General features: G+C 39.5%; 1 protein-coding gene across 2 annotated transcripts in view; it reads left to right on the top strand.

Moving 5' to 3' along the window:
- Positions 1–7,594, top strand: part of enox1 (ecto-NOX disulfide-thiol exchanger 1) — a 180,929-nt gene extending 173,335 nt beyond the window's left edge. For both annotated transcript variants that reach the window (XM_026145384.1, XM_026145383.1), the window contains 2 exons: positions 5,815–5,900; positions 7,249–7,594. In XM_026145384.1, coding sequence (XP_026001169.1) covers positions 5,815–5,900; positions 7,249–7,380 — 218 coding nt within the window. In that variant the 3' untranslated portion in view covers positions 7,381–7,594. The remainder of the gene's footprint in view (positions 1–5,814; positions 5,901–7,248) is intronic.
- The last annotated feature ends 6,885 nt before the right edge of the window (positions 7,595–14,479 follow it).

The raw sequence follows: 14,479 nt of genomic DNA, 5'->3' as shown, positions 1-14,479 counted from the left end.
AAAGCATGTTGATCATTTTTCCTCACGCAACAAGCATAGGTTTGGTTCAGTTTGTCCCAAGTGCACCTTTTTTGCTTTCTTCTGAAACTATTTTGGTTTTCATGTGAAGTATGACCCTGATGGACAAAAGTAAAACAGTATGTTGGATGTGCCACGCAATGCTCAATTACATTGGTGGAAACTAGTATGTTAGCGCAGTTAGCTCGTTAACGTGTTGACCGTCCAGCCCCACGCACGGGGCGATCTGCGGTAGCTCGTTGACGGAGATTTGCCGTGTTGTGGCTTTAACGTCATTTCAACGAGATTAACGCTGACAGCACTAGTGGGAACACAACGAATATGACTGCACATTTACTCCGACAGCATCCTAGTGCAAAGACAAGTGGAAGCAGACAAAAACAACAAGCACGCATGCTACAAACTTTACCCGAGTCATTTAGACAGCCGTTAGCACAGGATTCTCCTCATGGGGACCTGATATGTTTAATACGCTGCTGAGAATATAACCCAGAAGAAGCGGATAGTATAGCTTTTATTTTGGAAAGAGCCATTTCTCTGTAATAAACTCTCTTTTTCAAAGATGAGTGATTCCTCAATCAGATAGATTTATTTTTTTTATTACTTTGTTGTTTCAGCAACATTAAATTTAAAAACTGTACTTTTGAGTTAAAATATATATTTATAATTTTAATAAATGACAAATTAAAAAGGCATGAACATTTTTTTGTATCGAAAAAATATCGAACCGTGACACCAAAGTATCGAATCGAACCGAACCGTGAATTTTGTGTATCGTTGCACCCCTACAATAAAGCTATCTATAAAATAAAGTATAGAAAAAGAGATATAAATATAAACATAAATATAAAAGGACACAAGTGTTACCACTAATGTTTCTGGGATGTTACTGATATTATAGGTGTACAGATGTGCACACGTTGTGGCGTACAAAGTGACAGAGTGCATTGAGGTATGGATGAGACGACACTGAAATAAAACCCCTTTTGACTTTTTGGTTGAAATCTGTGAGGGTTTTTTTATTTTTATTATTTGTTCCAGCAAACAGTGTCAGGAATAACGCAGAAGTTCACTGACAGTATGGTCCTGTTGTACCCAACAGGCAACACTGTGGCCAAATAAGCTCTCAGAGCACTCACTGCTTAATCTTTTACTCTTTCTCACCTCAGATCGTGAGGCTTCTGCTCTGCAGAGGCTGGACAGCGGAAGGAAAAGAGAGACTTCAGTCAGAAAATTAATCTCCAGTGGATATTATAACCTGAAGTTTTTCCATATCCTTCTTCTTGTTATGTATTTCAGCTGGCATACGAAAGGAACAAAGTGAAAGCTTGCTTACCTCTCCATTACGTTATCAGTGGAAATCACCGGTATAAAAAACCTTTTTACCCACAGAGCAGTTAGGTCTTGGTCTTCTCCTTGGCTCTGTTTTCTTCCAGCCCAGGAAAGATGTAAATCTAATTTGGCTGCTGTGTGAGCAGAGGTGAACGTGTGAGAGCGCAGATTCTTGCTCGGAGTGATTTGTTTCCAGCCTCTGCTCATTCCAAGAAACTCTCCCAGTACACAGCTCAAGGTGGATTATGCGCATAGTTGGATTATGAAAGTCTTTGACTGGAACTTACTGACAGCTTTCATGGCTAATTTAATTTCCAGAGAGACTGTGCAGGCTGTGACGCTCATTCAAGCTACACGTGTGGACAGCAGCACCCTGATTACTTTGTAAGTTCAGCGCACAGCACAGTTCTGAGAGTATTCGGTAGCAGAGCATTAAAGATAACTGAACGTGAGTGCGCAAGAGTGCTTGACACTTAACTCGTCTCAGCTCATACCACCGCTGCCGTGTTAGGCGTAAACATAGCGTCTGCTGTCTGAGAGCTTGGAGAGCTCTCAAACCTTCTTCTGCAGGAGAGACAGAAAAACAAAGTGCCTAAAGTCTGCTGTGGCTCCTTTCTGTTTCTATCTTCTTCTAAAATCAGAGACGTGGATTTCACTCTGTGTTGGGCCCCCATACAGCAGCTGGACACAATTCATTTCTGCTGCCTTTGTTTCCCTCTGTAAAGCCTCGCGTTACCACAGACCATGCAGCAGCGTGGAGAAAAGCACAGGACGATCTGTATTTGTCCACAACAGAGCAGAGCGGGAGGAACAGCAGCACATTTATCTCTCTTAGTGGCGCCAAGAAAATCCAAATATGAAGGAGCGAGGAGGCACAGCTCTCTGTCTTCCTCCCCTGCTGCTGCTGCTGCTGCTGCTGGGAGATTTTCATCAAACAAACACATTTTTAAAGGCATGTGGCCGATTTTCTCACACAGTAAAATCAAATAAGACAATAGAATTTACATTTAGCATTTTAATTTGCATATCAAAACACTGAGTGGAAGTATTTTGAAATGTTATGCTACCTATTCTCCCTGTTTTATGGTTCTTGGGCATATTTGCCTTTACTGGATAGGGAAGACGGGAGAGTCACACACAGTAAATGGTCCCGGGCAGAATCAAGCACAGGTCCGTGCAGCCTTTCAGCATAGGAGGTCACCAGGTGAGCCATGCAGGGAGAATGCTTCCACATTGACTGGCTTTCTGACTAACTTGAGTTAAGTGGGAGTGGGTTATAGCAGAGGCATTGCGGGAGAGACACAAAGAATCCACAATTCAAATCTACGGGAGAATTGCAAAGTCAGATTCTTTTTGAATGAGTGACCAATGGAACTGAAGGTCATTTATATAACGTTCAAAGTAGCTGACCCAGTAGAGCTCAAGATGGCTGCTCAGTTGCAAGACTTCTATGTAGAAGGACTTTAGATTATGAAGTCCCCTGACTCTGACAAAACTCTTTTTAATTAATGAATTAATTTAGCCTTGAGTTCAGCATTGTTGCTACCGCCATCTTGGTTTTTTAGAACCAGAAGTGACTTGTGTCTAGGTTAGCTAGCTAAGGTGAACCCGAAGACCTTACGTGTGTCCCCATAAAGGTGCTGCATAGGCTGTCCTTCGAAGGCTGGAAGTGTTGGACGGTCTAGTTTACCAAATGCTGCTCCCTGCACCTAGCAGCCGTGACAGTAGCAGCTACGGACATTGGGCACAGTGTTGTTTTACAGAATAGAAATAGAAATCTTTATTTAATATTTTTTGTTTTACTTTTACTGGAGAAAACTGAGACCTTTTTTTGGCATGTGATGTATCAGAGACTGAGAGACACCACAGCCATGGGCTGAGTCCTTTTAGCAAACGGTTGCCAGTAAACTAGTTTTGCTAATGTAGCTCATGAGACTAATGTCATTTCATTTTGACAGTACAAATATAATAGATCCAATATTATATTAATTATTTTATTATCATATATTTCATATAATTTTTTAAATGATCTGTGGGTCAGGGTGTGAAAGTGTATGTGTGTGTGTGTGTGCAAGGTGTCTTATTTGTACAAGGGACAGACAGAGGTAGGCTGCACAATTACTGCTAAGTAACATGCAACTCTTAATACTATAATAAGCAAGGTAGGCAAGTCATCCATGTATGTTGAACCTTTTGATATCAGTGTGTGAATGAAGGTGGAGAAAAAAACAGAAGGTTTTCAAGTGACAGTAAATTGTCAGTTTAGATGGTATGTTTGTTGCATTTGCACGTCTGCAAGCAGTCATCGAGAGTCTGGGTGCACACGTAAAAGAATAAATTGGATGCTCATTTCATACAGACTGTATGCGCTGTGTCGTGATGTTACTGTGTTCCACATCTATGGCTCAGTTATTGCTGTGTGGCTGCACAGATTGTTTTCTGCTATTGACTTGTTCAAATAGTCCAACCAAACACAATAAACAAAGGAGCTTTTTTAGCCATCAGTAGGTTTGCCAGCATGCTTTCTTTTGCACATTTGTGGAACATTTCGATACACACACACTCAGTTGTAGCATGTGTTCAAGTTTGTGTCCACTGTTTGAATCACTGTCTGCAGACACAGATGCCGAAGCCACAAATTGCCATGATTCATAAATTAGTCCTGGACTATTTGAAATGCCAAGCCTCAAACTTTAAACATTAAAACCATTTTAAGGCTCCAGTTATACAGCTGCAGCACTCCCTTTCTTTTGAATAAGAGGTCATACACAGAAAAATAGTTTTTTCTTACCTTTTGTGTTGTCTGTAGAAGCTAAACGATGGTCAAAAGTTTTCAAGCACTCATCATGAATGTCAGTAATTTTGAGCTTTTAATGATTTCTTGAACAGTTTTTTTTGTCCACTCTTGGCAGAATTGAGTGTGTTTAAATTAGCTGCTTTCCTGCCATGAATCCAGCTTTTAAGCGTTGTTCACAAATTTTTCAATAGAGTTGAATGTGGGGCTTTGTGAAGGCTTTTCAGATGCATCCTACACACAACAACAACCACCTCAGGTCCTGCCACTTTCAATACAGGGGAGGCATGATGAGCCGATGGAGCTCTGGTGTGTCAGCCTCCTCTGCAGCTGCACCACGAACCACGCACGTACATGTTGTAGTTTCATCAATTTCTCCAAACGCTCCTAAACTTTCCTTTGTATGCTTGTCTCCTCTTATCAGCAGTCAGCCCTATCTTATACATGTAGAAAATATTTCAGTTGTAGTTTGGATTTGTTCATTTTAACTCGTTTAACTCATCTAAAGAAGTAACAGGTTTTTTATTTTTTTTGTGCGCTACTTTTAAAACAAGAAGACAAAGATTTGTACCACTTGTATATCGTGACAGTAAATGTACTGTTAGCAGGTGTCTTCCTGAAAAATAACTTGGATCCATAGTAAATACTATGAAACTTATCTGAACCTGCAATTGAAATAGCCTGGACCCAAATGTCATACTGCATTCGTCGATTATGTAGGTTTTTTCTCCTCCCTTTTTCTAAGTTAGAGTTCCTTGGTGCAAGCTTGAAATTTAACTTCCTTTTTTAGTGCACCCACATCCCTGCCCCTCCTTCAGCCTACAGTTCTCTGTGGCACTGTTCCATGTGAGCAGGCCTGGTGGAAGAAATTGAATTAGGCCCGTCTGTAATTGCAAGCGTTTCGCCACATAAATCAAGGAAATAAATATTGGCTGTGCTGGATCCTCCAGGGGACGCCACTCTATTTCTTTACCCTTACCCAACCCCCACCATCATCCACTCCTTCCCCCCCTCCGCATGACTGCCTACCTTTGCAGGACCTCTCAGAAGTAATCAAGTTGAGAGCAGTTTCTGCTCTGGCCAGCATTTTTATGGGGCTGCTCTGCCATTTGTTTATTGTGCAGCATTTCATGAGGATGCAGATTGGCTGCTCTGCTGGAGCCTGAACCTTTATATCTAAAAGTCACTCTAGTGGATCTTACTTCTTTGTCAGCTCAGTGTGTGTGTGTGTGTGTGTGTGTGTGTGCACACGCACATTGGCTTTATTAGTTTGCTAAGCCTGTTCTTGAAGCACTCATGAATACTGATGGTAAATACTAAATATACACACTTGCAGTTTTCAAAGACCACATTTGCCTCACAAATACTGCATTCAGAAATCCAATGACAAATGTTTCTGTCCAAATGTTGAACAAATTTAAAGTAAAATCAGCAAATGAAAATGGGAATGAATGCTCATTGAAATATTTGTATGCATTGTGTGTAATATAAATATGCTGGGGTTTTTTACTGTTCCATCCTTAATTGAGGTTTAGATGTTTCTCTATAGTTTTGTTAACCTTTGATTTACTTACTCATCATCTCTGCCAGTGAGATGTTAGATCGCTCCCATGCTCATATTTTCATTGCACTGAACCGCAGGTTTATCTAATGGCCCTTCTTCTCCGCAGGCATTATATCGACCTTCCTCCATGTCCATCCATTTGGGGCCAACCTCGAGTATCTGTGGTCGTACATACAGAGACTAGACTCCAAGGTAAATGTCATTAAAAAACAACATGAAACATTCAGCTACATTTCTCACTAAACCCTATTAAAGAACACATGACATAGAAAATGTATGTAATACACAAAATACTCATGAGCAACAAACAAGGGATTGCAAAGGCATAATCTATGTAACCTTTCTTAGAATTGGACTGGCCATTTCTAAGAAGTTCTCTGGGTTTTGCTCGAGAGTAAGCCTATGGGTGCGTCAGTGCTTTTAGATATTTTTATCAAGCAAAAGCACAAAGCAGCATACTGATACTAAGGCACAAAAGAACACACACATAGCAGTTTTACTTTCATTTCATTCATCTTCGGCAACAGTCTCACATACAATGCTTAACAAATTTAGTATAACACCTATAATGATTTATATAAAAAGTAATTTTTCAGAAATTGTATATAAATAACTGTAACTTGCCAACTTAACAAATAATAATAATAATGTGCTTTACAACTGCTTTTTCCTTGTTTATATGTAAAACATTTCAATTATGTTAGTGATAATTATATTTTAGCATTATAAATATCACGTAGACTAAAGAGCTTGCACATATTAGTGAATTAACCATTACACAAACATAAAAGATGATTCTGATAATTATCCAACAGGTTACTTTATGGTAGCTAAGCTGCATTTGTCACAATGCCACAAACTTCAATTCATTTCTTTTCTCAATTAATTTCAGTCGTATTTATATAGCATCAAATTACGATAACAGTCACCTCAAGGTGCTTTATATTGTAAGGTAAAGACATCCTGAGTTTAGATAGCGGCTCTGTGTTGGAATATGACACTGAAGAAGATAACAGTGGAGGAAGCAGATCCTTAAATTTAGTTACAGCCCTTTCAAAAAAATATCTACTGTAATCAGATGTATTTCCCACTGCTATGTAAACCATTATTGTAAATATAAATGTTATTAGGGAATGATCACTCAAAGGCACTACATCAGGTAAAAAGCATGAGAAATCAGATAGAAACAGATACGGTTGAGGCTATAAAGTTCGAGTTTTTTGGAGCCTCAAGTGGCCAATAGAGGAACTACAGTTTTTGGCACTTAAGTGTTGGCTTTATAATACAGCCCTAGATGTTGCCAGATGATAAAGATTTGCCATATAACAACAAAATGTGTCTAAAAATTATCCAATTTTCTTTGGTTTTTAATTAATCTAGTGAAGGTTGTACCTGCAAATCCAAGGTAGGTCTAATGTGTTTTCATAAGACCCAAAGTACCAAAGTGATATCCAATATGATATGAAAATCAAGAATAAAAGCCCCTGTAGTTTGTTCTATGTCAGTCTGATTTCTCTTCCTCTCTGCTGTCATCGTTCAGGTATCTGCAGGGGAACTGGAGCGGCTCATGGTCCGTCTGCCCAGTATGTTCAGGCAGGAGCTGAGTGGCGTCGGTGCAACTCTGGAAAAAAGATGGAAATTCTGCGGTTTTGACACACTGAGTTCAGCGTGACACAGGAGTGGCGCACACACACACTGCGAAGACACACCAACGTGAACAGATGTGCACAATGCCTCGGACCTTTAATTCACATGTGTGTGTGCGCATGTTCTTCAGACACACGGCAGTGCAGTAGACAACAGATGACGTTCACTCAAGCAGACACTGGAAACTGTGAAAGCGACGGATTTTTTTTTTTTAGAATCCCAAAAGACATTTCACCTCTGGATGCTGGGTTCAGGTGAAATAACATTTCTTTTCCTCACTGCAGATTGTCACCACGGTGAACTGCAACAGGGCGTTATAGACTATCGTCGGTCAGCGCGGAAGACACACCCTCTGTCTGTCCTCTGAAGTGAATCATGGTCCTTGGTCTTGCTGTCGGTGCAGTTTGGAGTCTGAAAAATCCAGCAACAACCGAAACATCACAGACAGAGAGTTTAAAAAAAATTTATACCAAAGTTGAACGTTAAAAGATTTGATGCCAAACCTCATTTCCCTGGCAGATAAATCATCTCCTACTTGGTCCAAGAACTGGCTGTGCAAGGGAGTTTTTTGCTGGGCTTCCTGTGGCATGATGGGACCACAGATAGATCACTTCCTCTTAATGGTTTGGAAAGGACTTTGTACACCAACTCTAAATCTGTCATTCAATAAAAACACATACAGAGCCCTTTAATTTAATCTTTACTGCCAGCTGATTGTAATCTTGTGTTACTTTCTGAATGTGGTGGTGAAACAATATCTAACATTATTTGTGTTGCATTTTCTCTATATTCATATTTGGGGTTTTCAAGCTTTCAGGCAATTCCCTGACTTTGTCCATAAGGAAGCGATTTTCCCCAGAATTTCTACTGGGGTGCAAATTATGTGTTGCCTCAGAGAAGATTTGCTGCTTTTAAGGCTAAAGTAAGGGAATAAAAGTCTGTGTGCACAGTGACCACCACAGATTACATGAAAGGACGGCCATTGCACAACTAACTTCAGCCTTACTCTGCTAGACTATCAGAATACAGTAAATCCCCCATTCTGTAAAAAGAGTATATCTGCAGAAAGGAGTATCTGAAATAAGATTTTTTTTTTAAGTAAAAGCAATTTAAAAAGTCAGTATACAAGAGATCTATAGGGTGTTAGAAATATCATATGTGAGAACAAATAATGGTGAGAACATGTTTGACACTGTGAATTCTTTAGGTATGCTCATTGCATTAGTTTCAATTAAGCTTTATTTATACAGTGCCGAATCACAGCGTCAGTGCTTTTTATATTGTAAGGTAAAGACCCAACAATAATACATTCTTGGTGAGGGGAAAGAGCAGAGAGAGATGGGACAAGAGACAAACTATAGTGATAATGTAAATAGATCTAATCCCAGCACAGAACCCTGTGGAACTCCAATCACTGCAGCCCGGTACCTTTAATACCTGTGGCCTGTTCTAATCTCTATTTGTGATTAGAACAGATCATATGTCTGTGTCACATGATCTGGAATTGACCATTTCAATTCAATTCAATTTCAATTCAATTCAATTTTATTTATATAGCGCCAAATCACAACATAAGTCGCCTCAAGGCGCTTCATAGATACGTACCTGTCAGTGATAAAGTACCTTATATAGTGCTAGAAGTTTACAGTTTTAAGGCCAGACTACCCTGTGGGATTATATCCGTGAAGACTACGTGCAGTATAAGGACCTAGATTTTGCTACTCCTGATCAGAGAATAAGCAAGCCAAAAATCTTCAAACAGACATGTGCTACTTCACACCTGGGTACCATCGCAAAACATCTTGGATACATTTACCGTAAATAATGTGAGCCTCCATTGTTACTGGATGCTAGTGTTTACTGAGTGACAGTTTAGGGTTGGTGTGTGAACATGAGTTCGTATTTATTTCTTACTGCCAGATATTTTTTAATTGAAAAAATAATAATATACAGGCAAACTGATGTGGAGTTTGAAATAATCTGAGTGACTAAGTGTAAAAACACTCCAGGCCTGTTAGGTGCTCCCTGATGAGGACACGGACACTGGAAACAGGAGGGTTAGAGGAAGGAAAGGACAATATTTGGGGGGAAAAAAACGCATGAAGATGATGGAAGTAAAGAAAGAAAAATTGCTGATTTGTCAAAGACCGATGTGAGGGATCGAAATTCAATCATTCTGCTTAATTTATTTCATTATATTGTGTAAAGAAGCTGTTCACAGAAGGCAGCAGACTGAAATGTTCCACTGCCATATTACATATTGTAATTAAATATGGTAAAATGCAAAAAACATGACCTAAGTGGTGCTACTTTTTTCAAATACAGTATACAAAGTTAATGACTGTGACAAATATTTATTATCCTTCTGACTAGAGCGAAGGGAAGAGATCATGATGTTCGTCTGGGGACTGAAGATGATTTTTGTCATTTCTGAGTGTTTTTAAAGACCACAAAGCTGGACATGTAGAAAATACAATGCTAATGTTATTTAGCATTGCACTCCCATTAATGTTATGGGTACTCGTTCTCCTTATTTAAATATCTAAATATCTTCTTTTCTAAAAAAGAAAAAAAGAATGGTTGCACAAAAGTGTGGCTTGGAAGTGGAAGAGTGGAGTGCTCCACGTTTTGAATTTTCAACAACAGGCTGATACAAGTTAAGTTTGAACACGTTACTATAATAAAATACTTCTTATCACTTGCTGCTGTCTAAATCCAGATTGTGAGTTATATACCGACTGTGTATTTAAGCTTTGCTGTAGATCAGTTTGCATTAGTAATCTCTGCTTTTGTGTTGTTTTGGGTCTAAACGTTCACGCACTCCAGCAAGAAAAAGTAAGGAAACAAGTTTCATTTCATTTTTTTAGGGTATTTAGCTTCCCATTTTTTTTTTAAATTTCAACCTTTTGTAATGAAGTGATATTTTGCAGATGAATTCTCTACTCCATGCTTCTCTTTTCCCTGTAAATTCTCCATCACACCTTTCCTTGACCTCATAGTGTTTTACACTGAGGACATATAGAAAGCGTTATCAGTTAGAGTACAAAAGCTCTATATAAGTAACAGTCTGGTTACCAAATGGTGGTTAGAGGCCTTTTTTTGGACTATTTAGAAGTATCCTGACCACATGAGGAGCTAAGCTTAAAACTAAAACAGGAAATAACCGTCGACACATTGAGAGAGACAATGACGGATCCACAAAAGCAACATGATGCTGAAAAATATGTAGCGAAACAAGAACTGAAGAAAACTGAGGAACCAAAATTTAACAAAAAACAAACAAACAAAACAATCATGGATAGTACAAAGCCCATGATGGACATTTTGTGTGATTTTTTTTTTCCCACACAAAACTCAACAACCAGTTTAAGAAATACTACTTCAAAATAAAGTTTTAGCTGCTGGTCACAGCATGGATCCCAGTGTGTGACAACAGAGATTTCCAGTTTCAAGTTTCTGAAAGTTGCATTTTGAACCAAAGAGGTTTGGGGAAAAAAAAACTTGGATTTTCCTCCTGGGAAACTGTGAAAACAGCAATTTGTGGACAAACAGTAAATCAGGGGTTGGAAATATTTAGTTGGGTATTTAATTAGGGTAGGCTGTAGTTTTCCAGGCATGGTGGTGCCTCAGTAATATTTTATTCTTTCATTTATTTCATTGTATACATTTAACACTAGAAACCAGACCACAGATTTGGTGGTTCTGCTGGAGCTACAGCAGTACACATAAATATAGGTTTAACAGAAACACTCATACGCTGAGGTATTACATCAATAAGTCTTGCTACACACACTCAGCCCTGAGATCTGAGTGACAGGAAACACCAAATTGATTGATTGATCGATCATACTTTATTCATCCCGAGGGAAATTGGGTTAAGGCTGCCAGAATTTAGCTTAGTGTGATGGTCATTTTGCTAACTGCATGTGGGACACCTTGCTGACCTTTTCCCTTTAAATGTTACAGGGTTTTATGGGTTGGGAATGACATTAAAAGTGCATTTGCAATTATTTTCACAGCAAATTTGTGGAGAAAATTACAGGTTATGGTTTTAGTGATGTGGAAGTAAAGTTTTTCTTACAGTAATACCTCTGCAAAGTGAAGCTCAGTGCAGCAACAAAACTAAATAAAAGAAGAGTGTAAAAGGAGACTGTAAATAAAAGTATTCAAACTTTACTTCTCTGGGGAATCCAGCTCACAGGATGATGTAAAAGGCTGTTCATGACCACAGAGCTGCTACTGATGCAACACGGACGTAACACACGTGGCTGCTAATGGAAACATGAGTGTGGGTGTATGTGTATGCACGGGGTATCTAAACACAAATCTAGGGCAGAGATTCACTGTCAAACACAATCTTTGCTAAAGGCTTTTTTAGCATTTTTCTCCTTCCCTGCTCACAAATCTCTTTCAGCTCAAGAAAAATTAATTCCATGGAGGAATCACTGACTCACTGAAGTTCCTGCAAAGGAATTCACACCCGTTTTCATGGATATATTGCTGTACTGCAGGCACGCCGTCTCTTCTACTGCAATCCCTCCCAAACCCGCAGTTCCTCTTTATGTGCTGAGACTGAATGTGAAGCAAATTTTAGAAGTGGATGAATCAGATAGAAAGGCAATGGAAAGATGCAGATGAGTGCACACAGATAAACCGAAGCCTCAGTTTCTAGCTTTTGATTGGTTGCTCTCGAGTGTGTGAACCTTCACGTTCCATATGCTTTCTTTATGGCCATTGGTGGTAATGATAACCGTGCACCCGCTCTCTGTCACTGGAAAGCATTCGTGGAGGAAATATCAGATCATTGCGATCAATATTTTAAATCTTGAATGCTTCACTTCTGGTTAAAATGTAGTCGATAGTGGTAACATTGAAGAGGTTTACAATTAAAGGTCACAGAATTCTGTGTGCAAAGGAACAAACTCGAGTTATTTAGATAAAAGAGTCGGGCAATAACTGACTTTTTTCATAATTCTATAAGCGATCTATAAGATTTTGTGCTGCACAAGGCAAAAGTCTCCCTCACAGTCATGTTGTAGAAGATGTGCTTCAGATTATTGTTCTGCTGCCACATTTTGGTCCAAGCTTTAGGTGCCGAATTCTAAAATCATTCATTATTCTAAAGCGTAGCATTTGATTCGAGAATTTGGTATATGGAAGAGTTCCTACTCAATGACAGAAAGATGTCCTGCAACTGCAAAACAAGCCCAAATCATCACGCCTGCTCGTAGCCGAAAAATAGCTTTACTTTGTTGTCTGGGTCAAGTTTTCTTGCAAGAGACAGAGAGAGGCGTTGAAAGGCTGCTCCAACGGAACTTATTGTTTTGGAGGAAAACACGAACACGGTGTACAGTCGAGTCTTAATAGCTTACTTACAACTGGGCTCGTCAGGCACTCTTCTTGGCTGCAGTGGTTATTATTATATTTACATGCTTCCAGCTCCCGTTTCTGCTCGATGACAGCTCGTACTTTTCCTTTTTCTCCCTCCCTCGCTCACAGACACATAACGGGTATGGCAGTCCATTTTCCCTGCAGCACGGACTACACTGCCCATGAGGCTACATTCTTTAGAGCTGTACCTGTAGCATTCTGCCTGTTAGCTTAGCACAACAAAAACAAAAAGGCGCTCTCTCACCCAGGAAACACGCAAAGAGAGAGCGTCACCCTGTAACCATGGCAACCGTAACGCTGCCGGCTGGAACAACAGAACGTAGCTGTCAAACAAACCCAAACAGTCCTGACCCGCGACAAAATGAAACAGGAAAGTACCGCCGTGTAATCCATTTAATTCAACAAAGTAACTGTATTCTAAATACCACCTTTTTAAACGGTAACTGTAACGGAATACAGTTACTCATATTTTGTATTTTAAATACGTAACTGCGGTACATGTATTCCGTTACTCCCCAACACTGTAGACAGGCAAGTCCAACAATTCACTCAAAAGTGCAATTTTCCAATCGTGCTCGTCCCTTGCTCCCAGTGCGTTCCGTGTTGTAACTCCCTGAACTTCTCTAAGGGAGAAGTCAGCCACTCTTCGAAGGAAGCCCATTTCCGCCGCTTGTATCCGCAATTGAGAGCTTCGCATTTACACTCAGCTCTCTCTTCACCACGACGGACCAGTACAGCGTCCGCATCACTGCAGCTACAGCACCAATTTAACATAAATGTATTTGAAAAAAAAATCCAACTTTAAAACCTGCATATGTCTGTCAGGCACATTTACTCTGAATTGCCTGAATTTGTCATTCTCAGTCGCCTTTCTGTGATTAAAAATGCACAATAATGATTAAATGGAAGAACATCAGTCTTTATACTCATTACTTTTAATAATATACTGTATAATCAACGATAACAAAACCCCAAGGACATGTTCACAAACATGAACTGCCTGCAAAAAAAAGAGTTTGATACAATAACTAAAATGTTACAGTACAGAATTTAACTGTTCACCATACAGACTGTACAGCATCATTTCACTTTATGTACTCTTTGTCATTTAGCTCATTCATCATTTTCTAGCAGTGACACTCTCTGTTTCCTCTATAATTAGTACTAAATTACTTTGGAGTTTCTCTGAAATATTGTTGTAATTTATACATAATGTGATATAACCACTTTAGTCAATCAGACACAGTCTCTGTGGTTACTCCTGTCGTCATTTTCAGGAATCAATTTCAAATCACTCATGCATCAAACTCCAGCGTCTCTATAATGTAACCTTTTGACATGGATTTGAACGGCAGCATTTCTAAACGCTATTTATTCATTAACGCCTTAATTTTTTTTTCCTGTTACATTTTACAGGCTGCTGTCAGAAGAAATGAGGAGAATGTGCCACATTAGTTTGCATTATTAAATTACAGACAGGATGTCTTGTCCCAGCACTTTCCCCAGCGCTGCAGTTTGTCCACAAGTTTAAGCAGCAGCCTAAAAGATTTTACAACACGGCTGCTTCTGCTTCCTCTGGGTCTGAGAGAAGAGAGAAACCAATTTCGCAATTTGGGGCAGCGCTTTACTATTTATACACCACTCCTGAACAGGGAACACGCATAATCACACTGCGGCCCGTGCATGAGAGGAGGGAGCACGAGTGGGGAAGGCTGACTGCAGTATTTATGGCC

This window comes from Astatotilapia calliptera, chromosome 16 (genome assembly GCF_900246225.1).
Source record: "Astatotilapia calliptera chromosome 16, fAstCal1.2, whole genome shotgun sequence".
NCBI lineage: Eukaryota > Metazoa > Chordata > Actinopteri > Cichliformes > Cichlidae > Astatotilapia > Astatotilapia calliptera.
The sequence above is the reverse complement of the archived record's forward strand: the minus strand, read 5'-3'. Positions and strand labels throughout refer to the sequence as shown.